This window comes from Beta vulgaris, chromosome 9, assembly GCF_026745355.1.
Source record: "Beta vulgaris subsp. vulgaris cultivar EL10 chromosome 9, EL10.2, whole genome shotgun sequence".
Classification (NCBI taxonomy): domain Eukaryota; kingdom Viridiplantae; phylum Streptophyta; class Magnoliopsida; order Caryophyllales; family Amaranthaceae; genus Beta; species Beta vulgaris.
In genome coordinates this window covers 53213903-53236728 of record NC_079210.1, presented here as the reverse complement: position 1 = coordinate 53236728, position 22826 = coordinate 53213903, and the positions used below count along the sequence as shown (strand labels likewise).

The window sequence follows — 22826 nt, the reverse complement described above, 5'->3', positions numbered from 1 at the left end:
CATAATTGGATTCGGTGATAAAATTGAAACCTCACTGACAACCTCAACTGAATCTAATATTGTGCCATTTCCTTTAGCACTAGAAGAACCCTCATCTCCATCAATACAAAATGAACTTCCTCCATTGATGCACATCTCATTTGCAAATGAAAGAGCACTAGCAATGCCACTCACACCAACACTCCCTGGCAACCTCTCCGGATTTGCCAACATCTTCTCCTTTATAACACCAACCGTCTCTAAAGGGACACAATCCAATATAATAGGTTCCTTAACATGAAGAATTTCACTTTCTAAATTAGGATGACTTGAACCAATCTGCATATTTTCTAAGATGAGCAGAGCATCCACTTCTAATTTAAGCTCACTATCATGAGGAGGGGAAATATCGTGCTGAAGAATAGAAAAGGAATCCAAACAGGCATTATGGCAGTCACCATCAAAACCAACAACCTTCAATTCCTCTTGAGCAACATGAAAAAAGGCATGAACAAAAATTTTCCAAGGATTATCACTACCTAAAGCAGGGACAAAAACTGAATACCATAAACCTTTAATCTTCACACTTAACTTCAAAAACCACCCCCAAGATTACAACCAGATTGAATTTTCCACCAAAGACAACCAAATCGTCTACAATGCTCAAATTCAATCAATTCTGAACAATCTTGAAGTGTAACAGAAACCCAATCAATCAATTTAACTGGAAATTTAATCCACCTTTTCCGATTGTTGTATAACTCACCAATTTTTAAAAAACCATTACTCAATTCTAAATGAAAAGTTTTACCTTTGATTTGAATTTCCATATTCGAGCTTTGATCGAGCACCTCCCTTGACTCTTGTGCAGTCACGCAGCAGCAAAACAAAACAAAACACCCTGAAATAAAATGGTAGAAACTGGGATAGAAGAAATTGGAGAAATTTGATTGAGAGAGGGTTTTGGAAATTAAAGCAGAGAGAAAACTAGGGAAGTGGGGAAGGAAGTGAAGGGGACATTAGTTAACTGTGGAAGGAGGATGAAACAGAGGATGACCCTGCGGCGACGCACGCCGGAAAGAGTAGCGCGGACGGCGCCGCCGCCGCAGGGAAAGCAAGGGTCTTAAGTTTGGTTGAGGGAAGGTGAACGGTTTCTGTTTATTCGTTGCCTATATGAACTTCATCTGCTTCAAATTCACTATACTATAATTCCTATATTATTATGTGTTAGCTCTTTTTTATTGGTTGATTCCTAAAAAAGAGTAATTGTTATCGGACAATAAAAATGCACTCTTCAAAAGCTTAATATTTCAACCTAGTTATTTTTCTACTTCTTTGTCCTTATGTCCTAATCTGTTCTCTCAAGCCATATAAGTTTTTTTTTTTTCTTTGAGCTGATTTTTCCACTAATGAAATAAAATAGTAAGATCATGTTTAAATAAACCCAACCTCATTATTAAAAAAGAAATGATTAAGAAATTCAAAGTTCCATAGAGAACCTGCCTCGGGAACAAATCTCTAGTGAATTATTCGCACCCCCATGAAGATTTAGGCCTAAACACCATCATATGTTTTAAGTTTTTCACCAATTTTGCATTTTGGGTCTTATCAATTACCGAATTGAATTCTCGTACTTTGACTAAGCTTGATCCAGCAAGAGGCCCATTACGCCTACGTAGTACTAGTAGCTATGTACTGCTGGCGCATTACTGTTCACTCGCTATAACTTAAGCCCAATATCTCGGTTACAAAAATTGCTGCGGGAGTTTGGCAAATGGGCATAGATTGGGGAGTTCGTGCGGGAAAGATAGTGCATTTATCGTACACACGAATGTAGCGATGGGAATCAGGTTGGGTTGGGTCAATTTCAGGTTGTCTTGAATTCTATTTCGGATCACTTACCCTCACATGATTCTAATTTCACGTCGAGAATAATAACCTAAACACGACATAGCCTGTTTCAGTTGACTCAAAATCAAGCTAAAATGACCTGAAATTAATTTTAATCATTGTAATAACTCGACACATTGTGTGAGTTCTGAGTCCAATGTCAATTTAATCAAATTTAGAATTTTTTTATATGTTTAAAAATTAAAGAAATAGGCTTGGCCCAATACACGTTAAAAAACAAAAAACAGGCTTTAAAAATTATAAAAGTCGAGTTACTTTTAGGTTAACTCGACCAGAATCTAACCCAACTAATAAACCAGGTTGTATGGGTTGTTTTCAGGTTCAAAAAGTTAACTTGAACCTAACCCATTATTTTTTTCAGGTTGAGTTAGGTCGACCCATTTTTTTATTTCAAGTTGAAAATCTCAAACCCAAACCCATAATTTTCAGGTTTGGGTCCGGGCCGGTCGGGTCGGGTTATCAAGTTGAGTCAACTTTTGCCAGCCTTACATGGGTCATGGGTGTACCATATTACATCTGAGGCTATTTTTTTTGCTCATTTGGGACTTTAAAATGAGTATACCGATAGCTCAAATTCCCACATGAGCAAAAAAAAAAAGTTGTTTTGGGTGTGCCATGCATCCTCATGTTACACCAAAGTGTATGCTAAAGATCACTGTTGTTAAAATCCCAATTCGGATCTTACGATCCTGTGATTTTACGATCCAGAAGGATTTCACCGATCCCGATCCTACGTAGGGTGATCTTTCGATCCTACCCAACTACAAAAAATCACATGGTAGGATGTTAATATGATTATACGATCCTACAATTCTACGATACGATTATATCATAAAAAAATCAAAAAGTAACTTCACATATTATTTTCTCCTATTAGATTTTGTTTGCGTGTTACTTCAATCTTATAATATTGAAAACATATCACCATTTGCCAATAAAATAAGTCATTATGAATATGTGTAAACTTTGAACATGAGATTTTCACCATATAACATAATTATCTATATCTTACCAAATTGTAGGATCTTACGATCCTACGATCCGATCCTACCACCCCTTACGATTCGTAGGATTTCGATCTTAATATCATTGCTATAGATTGTACGAGATATAGATGGACGTTAAACCACTTACCAATTATTCCATCCGTCGTAGTAGTGTAAATGTATACATAGTTCTGATTTCTTAATTTGCACAAATATTAAGGTAAGGAGAATAGAAAATGATAAAAAAAATTAATGTTATGGGGAAATAACTAATTTTTGAACTCAAAATGAAGAGTATTGGCTAAAGAACATCAATTGTATAAACAACTCGATGTTGGGTGGAATAAACAAAAAAAAAAACCTAGTCATATTTGAAGATGTAACTAAATGATTGTGGTACAATATTAGTTTGCAAATTAAAAATAAATATGGAATTATAGATATAATCTAGAAAAACATATCGGGACATCCAATAAGGGAATTTAGGAACTATATTATGAGATGGAAGGAGTGCTATTTATATAGATAGAATAGAATTTCAACAAATGAAAAATGAGAAGAATAACAACAAACTACAATTGGTACACGAGCGGATATTATTCCATGATTGTACATAAATTCAAGAGATAACGACCCATCAAAATAAAAAACAAGAGAGAACGAAGTATATAGTTCAAGGAATATTTTATAGAAAACGAGCTAATTATTTAATAATTTCCTTATCACGACACAATAACATCCAAGAAACTTCTCACTATTCAAAATATTCTGATCATTAAATATGCATATCTTAAGTCATATCACGATTTAATAAGAAGATATCAACATTCTCACAACTCAAAAGTTAAAAGTCAAGGCCCTCTAATCACACACACTAAACATTCTTATCTTATTGTCATAAAAACATTGAATCATTATCTCCATTTATTACACGACTAATTTATGTCGTTAACGATCAAAAATCTCTAATATTTTTATATAATCCATATAAAACACGAATACAATAATTAAAAAAAATCTCTAAGTTATTATTCCCCAATCCCCACAAAAATCCTCTAGTCTCATAATCTCATTACTCATCATCATACTACCTCCGTTTCTTTTTAATTGTTACACTTACACTTTTCACGCATGCCGATGCACTACTTTGAACCTTTATATCTCTAATTTTGTATTTGTAAAAAATATAAAAACTACATATTAATAAAATACACACTAATACGAATCTAACAAGATCCCACATGACTATGTTTTTATTCATGTATAAATCACAAACAAGGGTCAAAGTGCAATTTGTGAATAGTATAAAATGTCAAAGTGTAACAATTAAAAAGAAACGGAGGTAGTATGACACTACAATTTTTTTTAACGGTAAAGGAATATATTGATAAACAAACAATAAAACAAATCATGGGTATTATTACAGAAAGAAATGCACTAATAAAATCCCAAATTAGAAGAACTTTACCGTTATGTCTAATTGGACCCACATAATATATACTCCTTCAGTTGAGTCCATATCCTCACCGAACTCCACGCCATCACTCTTCCGTCCCATGTGGGCAAATCTTCAGTAGCTTCGTGTCACTTCAATTCATCAATTGTGTTCATCAATGGCGGCCTTTTATCTTCTTTATCTCACATCAAAAGGCGCAATTTTTCTCTCCATTTTATACAAAATCTCTCACAAAACTCAATGCAAAATAATGGGTCGTCTCTGTTTTCTGATTACTCTATGTTCAATTATCGAGTTTTATAAGAGGTTGGTTTTTCAAGCAATTTCGAGTTTTTTCTTGATGGATTGTGCATCACATTTGAAGCTTTTACTGACTAAATACAATGATTTCGGATGTGGGTTTTTGATTTTCGGGTGTTTTTCCAAGATTCTCGATGTGTTTGTGGTTTTGTTTGTGTTCTTTTTAGGGTTTATGTTGTTGCAATATAATGGGAATTGCAAATTGAAAGGGAAATCAAGTGAGGAGAGAGAAAATTTTTCAGTAATATGTTCTAGTAATCATGAAATTGATGGGTTAATGAAGGTGTCTTTTGAGAATGGGACCACTAAAACGTCTAGGGTTTTAGGGAAAAAAGGAAGTGGGGACCAAAAGTTCGAGGAAATCGATGAAGTTATGAGTTCAAATTGTGGGTTTCATGATAGTATTAGTAGTAATGGAGAAGAAGTTGAGGAATGTTGTTATGAAGACCAAGTGTTTGATGTAATTACTCTGAGAAAAATGGTTAAGGTTCAAAGACAAAAGGTTAATGCTACTCTTAGTGAGCTTGAGAAGGAAAGAATGGCGGCGGCGTCGTCTGTTGATGAAGCAATGGCTATGATATTGAGGCTTCAGAATGAAAAAAGTGTTCTTCAAATGCAAGTTAATCAATTGCAGAGAGTTTCTGAGGATAAGCAATTACATGATCAAGAGGTTATTCAATCACTTCAATGGATCATAATGAAACACGAATCCGAAAGGAGTATATTGGAGGATCAATTGAGGATGTGTAGGGAGAAATTGAAGGTGTTTATGAAAGGTGAAGAATGGGATCAATTTGATAGTGTTTGTCCTACTCCAAGTGCTTCTTATTCTTCATTTGGGAGTAGGGTTGATGATTTCCCTATTGGTTCGCTAGATTTCGAATCGTCGCCAATGTAAGTTCTAATGTTGTGATTTCTGAGGCTAATTGTAATAGGAAATGCCTCTGTAAGTATGATTAGTTGATTACACAGTTATATCATGTTCTTTTCTCATATAAAAGCAATTGCAATAAAGCTACACTTTTTTGGTTTAATGGAATTTTGGTCAGTGGTATTCACAGCTTGGGATTAGAATCTGTCTTAAACTTGCATTTCCCATGCTTAAATGTTGTTTGTTATGTTACTCAAACACTTGAATCTTATACCTCAAATACCCGTGTCGATCCTCAACATGCTAACATAGCCTAATGGCCACTTCAACACTATATTGTGGCTCAAAATAATGGAATTTTTTTCCAAAGTAGCCGAGTAAGACATTTGGACGTATACCCTTGTTCGACCAAGTTAAGTAACACAGGTTTGTAGCTTTCTTATAATTTGGAAACTCAAAGTTCATAATTTTGTTGGATGGATTATGATTTATTATCATATGACAGCTTTTGAGTATCTATCCATGAAAGAAAGTAACTAAGTTGCTTTGTTAATTAATGGTTTCGTTAGGTTGGCTATTTTCTTACTTCTTCTTCCAATTAGGGCAAAATTTCATCTTCTATAACCTTATTCGTATTCATGCTGTGATTTTCGATAATATTGATTGAAATCACTATTCTATGTTGTTTGTTTTGATTAATTTTGTAATGATGATTATATAGTACGATAAGTGTTGTAATTTTTTGCGATAATTGAATTTCTTTTCTATTGGAGTAATAGTGAGGTTGTATTTTTTTTGCATTTATGTGTTATGAATATATTGTTGCATTTTGTAGGTTCTCCTTTTGCTGAATTACAATTGACGGCGAAGTATATGTATTACTAGGTTTTTGCAGTCTATGAAGTTGATTGCTGATTTTAATTTGCTATTTAGTGTGTTCAATGTGTGTCTTTGTCCGAAGAATTTCGTTAGTGTTACCCGGCTCATCATGTTATGATGCTTTATTTATTAATGGTTTCCGATGTCTCCTTGCATAAAATGGATTTCAAACATTTATGATGATGTAATTGAGTCCAATTACTTATCTGATTGTCAATTTGCAAATTTTCATTGACCAGTGATCGCTAGAGAGGTAGAAGGGTATTTCGTTATGACAAGCTGAATGGCCTATAATTTGCTCTAGTTCTTCTGACGAGGCTGCTCTGCTTCTAGCAGGGTTTTTGGTGACTTCTCTGGTGTAGCATAAGATTGTACATAATCCTTTTTTCTTGGATGATGCCTATGGCTCCTCTTTTGTTATTCAAGTAAAATATGCTATACAAATATCTCTTTGACTCCCTTCTTTGTAGCTTTAACTATGATAGATTCTTGATTCACCTGCATGTTTACCTCTCTGAGTAAAAGAGCCGACTGATGAACGTCATTGCTTAAATTTGCAACATTGTACTTTTGCAATTTTAACTGTGCATTTTCCTATCATTGAAAAATAATGTAGCGTTGATGTGACGAAACGATATGAAAGTGAGGACCCCGTATATCAGGAGGTGTTGCATTGTATAATTCTGTCTTCATCAAATTGTTGTTTCTGCCCTTTATAGCTGAAAGGAAGCAAGCTTCTTCTGTGAAGTGTACATAGAAAACCATATGAAGATTATTGGAAACTCAATCTTCTGTTTGTCATCACAAATCAATGGGCTAGCAGTTCTATGTCCAGAAAAAGGAAACTGAAATATTGTGGTGAATAAGCTGTCTAATGCAAGCAGTAGCTGCAGAAAAGAAGGTTCTAACTTCTACCTGCCCATTATTAGTAGGGGTCAGGCGGTGTAGCCGTCTCATCAATAATTTTTCTTTGTTTTCTAAGTCCACCTTTAGTGGACCAGATGGGCGGAGTTTAATAGATCGTCTTGTCCATGACCAGCTGTACTATGGTCTATACGATAATCTATCCTGCATCTTTACATAATCTGCACAGAATAATCACATGAAGAGGCCATCCTAAAGTATCTTCTGCAGTTTAGAAAACTGAGGCTATTTTGGTGTTGTAAGTGTTTGCATCTAGCATCCATGTGTATATTACTATATTACATGTTTCCTCCTTTTTCAGTCTCATATTGTCATTCAGATGTCTCAAGCTCTGAGCAAAGATGGGAGGAAAATCTAGCTTCATCTTATTATTATGATGAAGTACATTTCTTTGTTGATTCCTTTTGGTAGCCATTCTGCTATTTCTTTTTTCCCCCTAGTTGTAAAGCTCAGACTCTCAGTGAGAATATGATGTGAGACAAACTTGACTATCATGTAGTTGATACTTCGAGGAAACCTACCCTGGCTCCAGTGCCGTGTATAGATTACTCGTGTAAAATAGCTAATGCAGTGACTTCTGAGTTCTGACACTGGTTGCTTGTTTGGTTGGCGTAAACATATTACGAAGTTCTATTTTCCACAAAATGGAGGATTTTGCTTTCCTAGTACACCCTAGGTAAGTTTACATTTTTTTTGGAAAATATTTGCATGATCAACCAAACAATTGCTACACACTATCTAGGAAATGGAATGACCATCGAGTTATCGGTGACGTTGTTCTTCTGTGTCATTCATTAGCAACATCATCTGTGCTAACCTGATATTACTTTTGAAACTTCAGTTCTCATGGAAACCTCTTTTGGCTTTGGCACCATATTTCTGCAAAGTACAAGGGCTATATAACAGCCTACCTGTGTCCACACTCCACAGTCCAGTATCGACACTGTCTGGACTTTGTACACTTTCCTTTGCCACCTTTTGTTTTTCACATTCATGTACTTCCATCCTTTAAAGTCGAATACTTTGAATTAGTCCTCATAATGAAGCTGCATCTTCAATAGATGCTCAAGGAATTCTGAAATTGGGGTTGGCTCTAGTGGTGAGCTTTTCCATCTTTCCTAGCAAGGTCTAGGGTTCAATTCCTACCCCACCCAAGCATTTGCTTGAGATTTAGGGAGGAGGGGGGTTGGGGTGTCTGGCTTGTCATGGGCCTTTGGGCGGGGGCCTGTGCGAGAGCAACCCAGAGGAATTCTTCTAACCAATTAAAAAAAAACTTCAATAGACACCCAAGAAAAAAAAGCTCAATAGAGAATTTTTTTCTCCACCTAGAAAAGAGGAGGAAGTGGTCTGGAGCTTTTATGAACTCAATTTACCACATGTTTGGTGGAGAACATTTCTCCAAAAAGCGCGAGTTCATCCTATTGTGCAATTTTATGATTTAACATGTTTCATTTGAAAAAAAAATAAGATATTTGAATCTTTCACAACCTACATCTAACTATTTAAGTATACCATGCAATATTGTATAACTAAATAAGTTGTCACATTATTCAGTCTAAAGTGATTATGATAAATTACCATTGATTGAGAGTCCAAATATCTACTCTATAAATCAACTATTGAGAAGTTTGGTGTCAACATAAAAAGGCCGAATATTGAATATAATTAAATTAAATTATTTAATTTTAAAAATGATTTAAACATTAACCAATTTTTTTTTTTTGAGGGGTTGTGAATCATTTTTTTAATTATTATTTGAGGTTATTAGATTTAATAATAAAACCGGCACAAATTATTATAATAGACGGTCTAATTTTAATATAAAATTAGACAATGCAAACCTACATTCTCTAAGAAGCCCATTCAATTTCTCTCCAACCTAACACTATTTTTAGGTATCTTGCACCATCCTAGTCGTCCATTCTTTTCTCCTTCTTTTATTTCCCTTCTAAATTTCGAATCAGAACAAACAATTTTTAAATATAGTCCGTCAGTCTTACAAAATGGATTAAGCTAGTCACTAAATGGATTAAATCAGTCACTAAATGAATTAAAGAATGCTATTAATTAATAGATTAAACTGGTCACTAAATAGATTAAAATGGTCACTAAATAGATTAAAGTAGTCACTATATTAAGAAATATGATCTATTCTCTTCTTAATATTGGGCTTGGGCCGCGCCTACTTTTAAATTAAAAGTAGACGGTCTCTTACAAGACCAACTGTATACCCGGTATATTAATCTTCGATTTAGATCAAACAAATACCTGTATTACATTTTCCCTTTAAATAAACAAATTTGGGTTCAGGTTAACATACAAAAAATTAGGTCGGTAACACCGTAACAGTAAGACTTGAACCCAAATTTACAAGTCCACCGAAAATCCATAAACGTGGGATGTGAACCCGTAATTTCATTTCGGAGTTTCCATTACATAAACGAAAACACAACACACGAAACAAAGAAAAGTTTGATTTTTACGCAGAAAGAACACTCCACAATATTAGGAAAACTTCGTCTGCTTAAATTAACGAAGAATTTAGCGCAACAATGGTGGAATTTCTTTTGCATGTATGATATAATTATGGTAATCATGGGAGCGTTTTTCTAATGGTGTGACAAATCTCAGTTTCAACTTCAGTTATACAATTTTATAGGTTGGCTATTTTCTTAATTCTACTTCCAATTAGGGCAAAATTTCATCTTTTTTAAAAACTTATTGGTGTTCATGCTTGATTTTCGATAATGTTGATTGAAATCAGTATTCTATGTTGTTTGTTTTGATAAATTTTGTAATGATGATTAAATTGTACGATAAGTTTTGTAATTTTTGCGATAATTGAATTTCTTTTCTATTGGAGAATAGTGAGCTTTTTTTTTTTTTTTTTTTTTTTTTTTTTTTTTGCATTTATGTGATATGAATGTATGATTGTACTTTTTAGGTTATCTTTTTGCTGAATTACAATTGACGGCGAAGGGATTTGATGTAGTATATGTATTACTAGGTTTTTGCAGTAATGCAGTCTATGAAGTTGATTACTGATTTTAGTTTGCTATTTAGTGTGTTCAATGTGTGTTTTTGTCCGAAGAATTTCGTTAGTGTTACTCGGCTCATCATGTTATGATGCTTAAAGAATTTAGATCATAAAATAGAAGTCAGTGATGTAGTAACATTGGATGGTAGGGAGTTGCCATGAGTGCAAGTTTAGTGATGAGAGGGAGTCAATCGAGGATGTAGTTACATTGGATAGTAAGGATGAGTGAATGTTTTGAGTACTTATCGATTCTACATAGGAATGGAAACGTTGACCAAGATGTGACTCATAGGATATAGGATGACTATTAGACGAGCATTATTATATTGGTCCGAGTGCTGGACATATAATTGTATACGAACAATCACGTTGGGACAGAGATGCATATTGTGAGATGAATGTATGAGATCACCTCAAGCGATAGGATCAAGAACTAAATATTTAGGAGAAGGATGGAGTTGTAAGAAGTAATTATGTGGTTTAGGCATATGAGACGTTGACTGGATGATTATAAGTAATATTAGCGGAGAGTTTAGAACCTGAGATTATGGAAAATTTTTGGAAGAGGTTGAGAGAGGTTAAAGATGACTTGGATTGAGACGTGTTAAAAATGATGTATAGAAATTACGTTTGCTGAAGCACATATCACGACCAAAAAGAATGGAGGTAGGGAATCCATGTGGATGGCCTTCATGTAGTCAAATGGATGGCCTTCATGTAGTCAACCCCATCCTGTTGGAATTAAGGCTTTGGTAGTCTTGACGTTGATGTTGCTGCCGTGTTGCTTGAGTGATGTAGTCAACCCCATCCTGTTGAAATCCAGTTGAGTGGTACAATGATATCACCGCTAAAAAAAGGGGGCATCACGAAGATGCTATTGATTCCCCATGTAGGAGCACCTCTCATCAGTTTTTTGGTTTATTAATTATGCTGACTTAATGCCTTTCACTTTAAGCTCGTCGATATTTGTTTGGTTTCTCTTTGAGTAGGAGGATAAAAAGAAGCCTTTCTGAAATCTAACATGCTTTGGAGTATATGTTTAGAATTTTTTTGTTTACTTTGGTATGTCAAGCTTTGATTGAGACAAACTTTTTTATTTTTGCGTTGACTGAAAATTTTGCACTCATGATCTAATTAGGTCTTTGCTGCACAACTTTCATGATGGATTCTCAAATTTCACTACCAGTCGAACCTCTGCAAATGCTGCCTCCACCACCTGGAGAATTTGCAAGTCGTGACCAACTAATTGAGCATGTTGGGAATTTTGCAATCTCACAAGGATATGTCGTTATCATTAAGAAAACCAAAAAAGATAAACAAGTGGTACTTGCTTGTGATAGGGGTGGTGTTAATAGAACTAGGCCTAAAACTTCTGAGACAGATTCTGTAGAATTTAATCGGAAGCGAAAAACTGCTTCCCGACATATCAACTGTCCTTTTGAACTCTCAGGTAAAAATGATGATGGAGTGTGGTATCTAACTGTAAAAGATGGAGCTCATAATCATGAACCTTTGAAGGACATTAAAGAGCACCCAGCTGCTCGTCGATTCACTGAGAATGAGGTCTTACAGATCAAAGAGATGACAGAAGCTGGTCTTAAGCCACGTCAGATTCTAAAAAGACTGAGACAGAGCAATCCAGAACTTTTATCTACACCAAAGCATCTTTACAATGTCAAAACTAAGCTAAGACAAGGGAATCTTACAGGTATGTTTAAGTGTTCATGCTACAGGTCTTGTCATCTGGATAACTAAAAGCAAATCAATTATTATCATAAGAAATTAATATCCTTTTGGTTTTTCTTGATCATTTGAAGCTAGCCTTTAAGTCACCTTACTATTACCAACTTCAGCATATGATATTTATGTATATTCTTTCTTATCAATTTTATTCCTCATAAGTTGTGTGCTATGTGGTATGTAGCTGACGTTTGTTTTTAGTAAAGTAGAGTAGGTTGTTCTTTTCTCTCTAATCTGTTTTCTTCCCCAAGTCCCTCAGACCCCCACCCCCTCTTAAATTTTCTTATTGTTGGTTTTCTTATCTTTGCTCTTTATTTTTTTTCCAATTCATTTTTTGTAATAATTATTTGAAAGATTCTCGCAGCAATTCCTCCTTTTAGTAGATATCTTTCCTCTTGAGTGACATGATGCATAATTAAATTTATGACCCATATGCAGTTATGGAGTGTACTGTGGGAAGTTATTAGTGATCATGTTTGGTGGTAATTGACATTCAAATAAATATTCTCTACCTTCTATAGGCTTAAGGACCGTCTTGTTTTACAGTTAGAAATTACAAGTCTTTCAGGCCTCAAAAAGCGTCAGTTGGAAGTTCTCAGCTTCCTGGCGACGTAAGCGCTACCGAGCCATCTTGGAGACAGAGATTCACTGTAAGGTTTTTGCTACGTTAGCGCATTAGAATTTTAAAACCGTTCTTCAACTGTCAGGAGGCGCAATGCCATATCTGCACCATATCATATGCAATGTCTTGTTATTCTCTGTAGCTTTAATCCTTGCGTTCATGATATTATTCCAGTTTCTAAGGCTTGCTATTTTGGCTCTATCAGAGGATCCCTAATTTCATTGGAGGCCAATTTGTAGAGTCACAGTCAACTGCAACAGTCGATATTTTGAATCCAGTGAGAGCTGCAAAGCAATCCATAATTTTTCATACTTTCATCTACTTGTTAATCTGATCTGTTGCTCTTTTTATGACATCATCTTTTTCTGATGTAATAATTGCTAAGTAGGCTATCCAGAGAGTTGTATCTGTACTTTCTTTAACAACCATTGAAGAACTTAAAGCTGCAGTATCTGCTGCGAAATGGGCATTTCCTTCGTGGAGAAATACACCAGTCACCTCACGAAAACATATAATGTTGAAACTTCGAGAACTTATACAGAGGGACATGGTAAGATTGTTTAGCAAAGCATATTTTCTTGTCAGTATACAAGGTATGATATTCTTTATATGTATGTTTTCCCAGGATAAACTTGCTGCTGCTATCACATCTGAAGGGGGCAAGACACTCAAGGCTGCCTATAGTGATGTGTATTATGGCCTTGGTAGGTGTCCTTTTCAAGTTTTTTTTTTTTTTATATTTATTTATTAAATTTGACATTTTAATGTCTTGAAAAGATTGTTAGACCCTCACATATGTCATGATCATGCTCTCAAAATTCTATTGTTCTCTACTGCAGAGGCTTTGGAGTATGCTTGTGGAATGGCAACTCCACAAATGGGTAAATTTGTTTCAAATGAATGCAATGGGCTAGATGTTTATAGCATTAGAGAGCCTCTTGGTGTTTGTGCTGGAATTTGCCTTGCCAACTTTCCTGCCATAATTGCTTTATGGGTATGGATGACTGGTTTCATCATCATTCTTTCTTGTATCTTTAAATATTCATTCCTCCGTGTTATTTTTAAACCCGGATTTTGAGCATATCCTGTGAATTGTTGATGTTTTGATCATCACATTATTTACTTATATAAAAGTACAGTGTCTTGTATACCACTTTGGATGACCTGATGTAACTTTTGAGGTGGCATGAATCACCTTTCATGTGCTCTTGTTGAAAATACACTATATGTATGCATATATATACTTACATATTTTGGCATAATAAATTTACTGCCTAGAGAAGGCACAACCTTGGTAAGGTAAAAAGAGAGATGCGAATCCTAATTCGCGAGAACTCTCTATCCAAGCCATTTAGCCTAGAAAATGGAGATTGTACCCAGGAGTAGTAACGGCAACAATTTCCCCCTAAAGTTGGCGTAGGGGGTGATAAGGATCCAACCCTCAACTTTGTAGTTGGGAGGGGGGAGCTCCCAATTTATCCTCAAAAGTTTACATTGTATGTTACTAGCCTTATATGCACGCAATGCGTGCGAAAGATATAAAATTCTGCATAAAGATACAATAGGTAATGATTATTGGAGGAGAAGAGAGAGAAGATTATGGAGGGGAGAAGAGGAAGAACCAATAATTGATTTAAGGTGTATTGTAGTTATTTTAAATTAAAAACTGTAAAGTTGTGTAACAGTTGATCATGGAAAAGAAGTTGTGCCATTAAATTAGGGATTTTAAAAAATAATAATAAAGTTGATAATGTTGATTTTGAAAGTTATATATTCATGTAAAGTAGTTAGTTTGTTTGTAGTTTTGTGTTTTTTTTTTAAATTATTTTTTTAGTAAAGTTGAGATATTATTATTATATTATGGGGGCTTGGTGTCCTTCTCCTCTTAGATTGTAGAATAGAGATTTTATGGGGGTTGGGTTTGGTGTCCTCTTCCTCTTACCTTATAGAATAGAGTTTATGCTTCAAAATGTTTTATTACCTTTTGCCTAGTCCTTTATTAGGCTTTTAAATGTCTTCACTAGTAAAAAGGTTTGTTTACAGAATTATGATCTTTTCCTTTTCCTGGAAGGTGGAAGGCTCCTGAGCACATTTTTATCGCGTTGTATTATTTGTACAGATGTTTCCCGTGGCAGTTATGTGTGGTAACACTTTCATTTTGAAATCTTCAATGAAGGATCCAGGTAGCTGTTGTTTTCTTTGCAGTAGGCTAATAATTGATAATGTTTTTTTAGTTTTGTTTGTAATCTCCTTAACCTGCACTGCTATGTGTCTTTTAAAATGGATCTATGCTTGAACTTGATGCTAATGTTCATTCAGGCGTGTCTATGATCCTTGCGGAGTTAGCTTCAGAAGCTGGTTTGCCTAATGGTGTCCTGAATATAGTCCATGGCACTGATGTAATTTCTGGATCCCTCTAATCATTTTGTTATCTTTCTTGCTGTTATTTATTTGCTCTTATTTTAGTCATTTAAAACTTCCATCACTTTTTCCGGGAACTTATTTCTGGAATACAGGTTATAAGTGGATGATAACTTCGAATATTCAGTTGTGGAACTTCTGTGATATTATGTTCAGCACTTCAGATTTTAGTTCATGGCGTCTAGCGTCTGTTTTCAGTTGCAAACTATGCCACGATGTCCTTGTTTTATTAATCTGTACTGCAATTTGTGCCAGGAAATTGTGAGTGCTATTTGTGATGATGATGATGTTAGAGCTGTAACAGTTGCTGCTTCCAAAGCAGTAAGTTTATTTTTCTTGGTCTTGTTACATATAACTCTTATTAGAGTGTAACTTTGGAAGCTAACTGCTAACTTCAAATTCCGCTCTCTTTTCTCTTACATTCAGTTTGATGGCTCTGGTTATAATTTCTATGGTATTTAACACTGCAGTGAAATGTTTGCTAGTAGAGATGTGTGATTTAATATTAATATGATTTGGCTTTTAGAGTTTATTGGTCCATTTCACCAATGGCTGTTAGATATCTGCCTGGGGTAGGGAATCGGGTGAGTGGTGAGTTGGTGTCTTGGTGACTCCCCTCTTTTAAAAAATCTGGATCTCTAGGGAAAAGAAAGAAAGTTTTATCCATGCATATACAGACTCCCTATATTCGGAGAAGATGGGAGAGAAGAATCAATTTTTTATGTGCTATGTGGAAGGAGAAAACAAGGGGCGTAGAATATAGAAGTAAAAAGGAAGGAAAATCTATAATAATGAAGTGAAGCAGAAGGTAAAGTTTGAAATAGCATCTATTACTTTTCGGGTATTCTGATTGTTGTTTGTACATATGTGCATGTGGTTTCTGCTTTCATATTGTAACAGTTCTTTTCTTCTTTTGGCTAAACATTAATTTTGTTAAAGTATGGCATGCATGTACACTCGAGAGCATCGGTTAAAGGGAAGCGTGTTCAGGTTAGTGAACTAATGAGCAATGTGAAAATGTAACTTGCTTAGGAATTGTACAAATATAAGACTGATTTCTCGTTTTTTTTTTTTAGTCCTATACAGAAGGGAGAAGTCATATGATTGTCATGCCTGATGCAAATATAGATGCTACCATAAACTCCCTTGTTTATGTGGCTTTTAGATCTGAAGGAGAAAGGTGCTTTGCACTTAATACAGTTATATTTGTTGGAGAATCAAAGCCATGGTATAGTACAATATTCGATTATTTTTTTGTGCTTGGGTTTCCCCCCATACTTTTCCTGGTCCTTGTTTGCATGCTAGTTTCTGTAAAGCATGGTGCATAATCTGCTATAGGCTTATCAGCTTATTGCTCAAGCATGTTAGTTGACAGCTTAAATATTGACCATTAATTACTGATGTTCATGTGAAGCTTCAGCTTATAAGATGACTTGCTTCAAATTTATGGGGTCCAGCTTTGTCGTTTCTAATTAAACATTAAGAATGTGAAAATTGAGAAGGACAGGATTGGTCTAGTTGTTCTTCTTAAGTATTTCTTCATAGAATTTTGTAATTAAAATTCTCTCTTTAAAATTTTAGGGAAAGCAAATTGGTAGAACGGGCAAAGGTGCTTAATGTAAATGCTGGAACTGAACCAGATACAGATATCGGTCCAGTGATGACTAAACAGGTAATGACTCGTAAAGATACCTTTTCTATGAGCAAGATAGGGAATAGTTCTAGATTAATTGGGGATACTTTGCTTTATGTCTCTCTAACCATTATTACTTTCTCAATGTGGAGTTGGTTACTTGGTTATCCTGTACTGTTAACCTTTTGAGTTGGTATTACTTCTGGTTGTTTATGGCCTAGTGAATTCCATCTGTTCCGTTTTAACAATTTTAAAGCAAGTATATACCGGATGATAAACCATCCTTGGAAATTTTTTACCTGTTTTGGCATAATTGTACAGACCATAGTCACCATACTATATTAAATAAGGAAAATTTGCGAGAAACTACCTTATAAAATACACTTTTCGTGAGAAACTACTTAATAAATAAATGAGGCACAAAACTATATTCTCCAATGTTGACCACCTGATCTTTGCTTGACCCCTTGTTGCTCCATATCCCTCCTCTATTCGCCCTGAAATCATATGGATAAGATGAAGAACAAATTTATTGGTGAATTTTGATTCCTCCACTCTGTTTTGCTTCTGAGAAAGAAAACTTTAGCTGGATAAAGTTCTTTATTCATATAATTGAACTCAATTGTACTACCTAAATGAATCGCTAAATTAATCTTCTAGCTAAATTGAAAAACAGAACCCAATTTCTAATAAAAAAATCAACCTTCTCCACAATTTTTTCCGTGGTGCAAAATTAATAGAGGTACCAGAGCTGCTACAATTGCTATAGGGGAGCTTCTATTGGTAGTGGTGGGAAAGGATACAGTACTACTTTCATGGAATGATCTTTTTTGAGAGGGACAAGTTTGCAATTAACAAAACAATTGCTACTCAGAAAGACCAACACAAAATCGATAAATCATGTAATCTGGGTCAGCAAATATATAGCAAGAGTACCTTACATTTGATTCTTAATTCTTAAACAAAAGTTCCAACATCTCATTTACCAAAACAAACACCAATGCAGCAAGACTGAAATATATATAGAAAAGAAAAAAGTAAATGGGAAAGATTGAAAGAAAAATTGATCTGCATTTGCAGGAAAAGTGGATGAACTAGAGTTAAATGTTGATGTTGAAGGATTGTGACTGGTATGTAATTGTTGGAAAAAGGGTATGCTGGAATTTGAATTTTGAAGGAGTTTCAAAATAAAGAAATAAAGCAGCCTTGAGATTGATATATACAGCTTTGAAAGAAAGAGAACGAGTGTAAAAAGAAATGACAGTTAAGATTCCTAACAGAGTACGATATGTCGATATCTCATGGCGACTACACATTGAGATTGCAGGAGGAGGAAAAAGGAACATAGGAGATGGGAAAAGAACAAAAAGTAATGATCACGTGCAAGATACATGTGGGTCAACTTTGGAAAACATAGTCTATCCACCAAAATCCTACCACTGGTACCCTTTTGCCTAAAAAGAATTATAAGGTAGTTTTGTGCCTCACAAAGAGTATATATGAGGTGTTTTTTTCGCAAATTTCATATTTAATAATTTATGGTTTACTTACTAGTTACTATATTATTTAACAGTCTTGACTCCTGTCATGTTAATCTGTGTCAAAAGAATTGCTTCTAAACGTTGAGTCGTTTCTTTTTAAAGATATCTGTAATTTTTCAGAGCACATAGATAGCTGATTGTCCATGTCATGGAAATCAAGACGCATAAGAATGGGGTTGTTGGAACTAATGCGCTGTATAATTGCAATTGGGTTCCAGTTAGTTATCATTTGTGTCCTTTTGGCGTTTACACCTCTTGATCATTCTTATTCATCGCATTCAAAAGAGATCTCCCCTTCCTCTTTATGTTCTTTTATTACCACAAAAACTTGAATCCCCCTCATGCAGTCTAAATTGCTTGGCAATTCAAGCAAAGATGTCTTTAGTTTAGTAGTGTTAGATGAGAGCCTTATATATTACACTGGGATTGTATCTGCTAGATTGTGAGAGCCTTATATATTATCCTAAATCTATTCTCTATCAGCATTAATAGTCATAACCAACCATCCCTGTACGTTTATTAGTTCACTGGTATAGTTGAGAGTTCTATTTCTATTCTTTGCACACCAAGTTTTTTTTTTTTTTTTTTTTTTTTTTTTTTTTTTTTGGGGGGGGGGGGGGATGAAAGAAAAGAGGAACTGGGAGAGTAATAGATGAAAGAAAAGAGTAATAGTTGAGATGGATAAGTTGACAAATTGCAGGGTTCATGATTAGTTGACTTGTTTGGTTGTTTAGTGTTTGTCTGAGGAGTTTTTGATGATTATCTTTGGAAGATTTCATTTATTGAAAGGACACTAGGTTAACCATGACCCTGTTACTCCTTCCTTGCAGGCAAGCTTAGCTATCTTTTTGTTGCAGCTTTTTTGTGAAGGAACTGTCTCATGAGTGAAAAGGACATGTGAATATACGATCAGTAAACAGATAATTCTCATTGTAAATACTGGGCTCTATAAAAACCTGGCATGCTGTAATCCTTGCAGACATAGGAAAATTTTCTTGTTTTCAGTAAGCAGTTTTCGCCTCTTTTGGTGCAAAGTTAAATGATGTCAAAACTATTTTCCATGTTTCAGGAAAAGGACAACATATGCAAATTGGTACAAAGTGCGATTGAAAGGGGTGCCCGACTCATTCTTGATGGCAGAAATATCCTGGTATTTACTATGTAATTGTATTATTATTGACTCAGAAAATTCAACAAAATGATTAGATTTTGTGGGCAGGAAGAGTAAAAGTATAAAGTTGAAAGCGATATCACTCTTCAAAAACTTGTAACTATTCAACCTCCATATTATACCAGCATATGTATTATCAGTTTATCACTTTCATATTTGATATTGCTTATCTTATTGTTCAAAATCTTCTGTTTAGTATCCTTGTTTTTTTCTCGTAAACACTACATTGTTTTTACTTTTAAGCCTTATGTTTTGTGAATATTATTAGTTTATTGCTATAGTTGGTTAGAACTTACAATTAAATTTATAAAAGCCATAATAATTAAGTGATGAATATGTACCAGTCATTAAGATTGACGAGGAAGAGAAAGGATGTTGATACATTGGAACAACCTGTGCGTGCACAATATAGCCACCTGTACTTCCTCATGTGTTTACTGACATTGGAGTTTCCATACGTCAGTTTGTCGTTCTATTTGCTGGATTTGTGAGCTCACATTTGTGTTTCAAAGCTTGGAGCAGAATTTTCTTATAGTTTACCATGACTCCAGGAGGGTATGACTTGTGTTGGAAATACTGTGCAACACAGAATCCAGATGCTACTGATACAAGCTTTGTTTTTTACTTCCTTGCTCATGTCATCTGTAATGATTTGATCTGGCTAGAAATATCACCTGTCTATGTGCCCCATCCTCTGTGTTTCTGCCTGACTGATTTTCCACTAATTGCAATGCGACAAAGATCCAAATGCATAAAACTTTTAGCCGAGCTCACTTCGACCTGAATTTCTTTGTGTATGACGGGGTAATTGTCAGGGTTTATCTGGCTACATTATGCTTGATGCCTAGTTGTTTTCGTACTTATGAAATTATCCTTTTACATCTTGATGGGTCATCTCATTTTATTTATCTATTGCGCTAGCCCTTTTTTGTTGGATGAATTTCTTGACTAGATGGTTTTTTTAGGTGTCTGAAAATCAACAGGGTAATTTTATCGGGCCAACTATTGTATGCGATGTCACAGTTGACATGGAATGCTTCAGGGTACTTTCTGGTGCCCTGGTGTTTTAATGATGTATAACTGAGGTTTGGACAGCTAAAGGTTAAAACAGTTCGAATTGTTTTTGATACTGTGCAGGAGAAGATCTATGGGCCAGTTCTTCTGTGCATGCAGGTGTAGCCCTGTCACTCGGTTACATTTTTTTGATCCTATTAGACTGCTGCCTCTTCTGTGAGACTTGCTGGCTTCAATATTTCTTTTATTTCCCTTCTAACAGGCTAAGAGTCTAGAAGAGGCTATTACCATTATCAATGAATGCAGGTAATAAGCTGCTACTGTGCTACTGCATTTTTTGCTATGAAGTTTGGCTTATTTCATATCCGTAAGCAGACACTGTAATGGAGCATCTATATATACCACATCTGGGGTTTCTGCTAAGAAGTTCCAAACACTAATTGAAGCTGGACAGGTATTGCAGAACTTTCTATGTAAATTATAAGAACTCATTCTACTCCCAATTAATATGGCACTTTTTTTTAGCATGTCCGGACGTAATACACCCTATATTATGTTTTACTTATACTTTTTTTTTTTTCTCAGGTTGGCATCAACGTTCCTGTTTCAGTTCCTATGCCCTTCATCTCATCTTGTGACCTAGGAGGTCCTTTTGCAGGTAATAAGTTATCTCTACAAAACCGTTCCTTTTCCTCTATTGGCAGAAGAACTTGCAACCTCTGAACCCGAATCGAGCTAAACCAAACCCAAACAACCGGATATGATCCATTTAGCATAATTTGATTTTATATCAAGTTTTACATAATTATTAATTGACTAGAAAACAAACTTGACCCATCAATCTGAATTATCAGCTCTTATCTTCAGTATTGTTTGTGTTTGCTCAATAGCATATTCTAACTGGATTAAATGAAGTCAGATCGTAGTCGTATGGTCAGTAATGTTTGTGTTTTCTCAGTAGCATATTCTAAAAAGGCAATTTTTTTGAATATGTACTAACGCTGTATTCACTGGTTACTAGTGTGCTTTTGCGCATCCTAGTTCAGGACTGCTTTACCCCCTCTACATGTTAGTATATAGTATATGTTAGTTTGTAATTGTATAAGCCAGATTTGGTCTCATTTTTGTAATATATATTTGCAGGACAAACTGGAGCTGATTTCTATACTAAAATTAAAACAGTAAGACAACAGTGGAACGAATTCCCAATAGGTGACGAAGCAAATGTACCTATGCTAGCTTCTCCAACTCTAGAGCAAATGTTTTCAAGTGAAGAGGGTCTAATGTCTGACTTAAGAATAGAGGGTATTTGAATGTTGTCAAGTTATTCATAATGCAAGCAGCAAGCTTTGATTAATGCTTCGTGCCAATTGATAAATTTTGTTGCGTCATTGAGGCTGAACCCTAACATCTTTGAATGTACAACACTTCTATTTTCTCCCTGAAACATTAGTATAAATTAAGTACTATTCTGAAATCTTCAATGAGTGCCCTCCTCTTTTTCAACTTAAGTTTTGGCTTGTGATGGGAATCCTCTTACAATGTCTACTAGTCGAGGAATTATCAAAAAAAATGTCTATTAGTCGAGGATGATGCTGTGAACTGTGATCTAGTTATTACAGTATGCTAAACTGATTCTGAAGAACCTTAGTGGACTCGTATGACAAAGCATGGACGACCTTCAAATTTGCGTATTTTTGAGGATCAGGTATATTTTTCCTATTTAATATTTCCAAACAATTATTTTTTAGGTTGTTCGAAACAATTATTTAGTTATTATTGTGTGTTGCACAGCCGAACATACATTACATATTTGGGAATTTGGAATAAGGCTTCTCAATTCCTCTAGTGATGAGATATTGGGTTTACAACTTTACAGTTGTATAACAAAATCCTAATTTAATGTACTTGAGAAAAGTGAGCCATTAGATTGCCTCTAAACGCTTCTTCAAGTTCTTGTAAATTTTTTTGGTAAACACCCGAAAATTATGCCTCTCACGAGACTAATCAAGCACAAACAACCACTTCGGAACACCGCCGCTGTTGTTAACCACTCTATTTTCCCCATCAGTTATTATTGTCACCTTAGAAAGGTGGTGGAAGGAGTCCATACACATTGACATAGGCATAGAATTAAAATGTCCAACATTGTCTATCCTCACTTCCCTCAACCTTCCTCTTCTATCTGTTGACGTCGATGTGGAGGAAGATGAATCATTTATTATTGGTCCCAATGCTTCATTGAAACTGCGCAACGTCAGTATTTTCAGTTTCACTTTCACACATTGGGGAAAGGTTGTCAGCTCAGGACATCCGAAATCTCTAGAAAAGAAAGTTGAGG

At 35.0% G+C, this 22826-nt stretch overlaps 2 protein-coding genes across 3 annotated transcripts; both read left to right on the top strand.

The window, feature by feature from the left end:
• Positions 1–4343: 4343 nt before the first annotated feature.
• Positions 4344–6893, top strand: LOC104904771 (protein FLOURY 1-like). 2 transcript variants are annotated; one of them, XM_010693145.4, is made up of 2 exons: positions 4344–5526; positions 6339–6536. In XM_010693145.4, the coding sequence occupies exons 1-2, from the start codon at positions 4490–4492 to the stop codon at positions 6352–6354; spliced, it is 1053 nt and encodes a 350-aa protein (XP_010691447.1). In that variant the 5' UTR covers positions 4344–4489; the 3' UTR covers positions 6355–6536. The 2 variants fall into 2 exon arrangements, with proteins under 2 accessions (XP_010691447.1, XP_019107640.1); XM_019252095.3 differs by lacking the exon at positions 6339–6536 and adding an exon at positions 6622–6893 and having other exon boundaries at positions 4345–5526.
• Positions 6894–9633: 2740 nt separating this feature from the next.
• Positions 9634–21962, top strand: LOC104904770 (methylmalonate-semialdehyde dehydrogenase [acylating], mitochondrial). Its single transcript, XM_010693144.4, has 20 exons — positions 9634–9965; positions 11482–12051; positions 12630–12733; positions 12911–12982; positions 13094–13255; positions 13331–13409; positions 13545–13699; positions 14825–14888; positions 15025–15104; positions 15382–15447; positions 16066–16116; positions 16203–16354; positions 16708–16798; positions 19370–19450; positions 20437–20514; positions 20609–20644; positions 20748–20791; positions 20861–20939; positions 21071–21143; positions 21629–21962. Exons 2-20 carry the CDS (start codon positions 11502–11504, stop codon positions 21796–21798), a joined length of 2187 nt encoding a protein of 728 aa, XP_010691446.1. The 5' UTR covers positions 9634–9965; positions 11482–11501; the 3' UTR covers positions 21799–21962.
• The last annotated feature ends 864 nt before the right edge of the window (positions 21963–22826 follow it).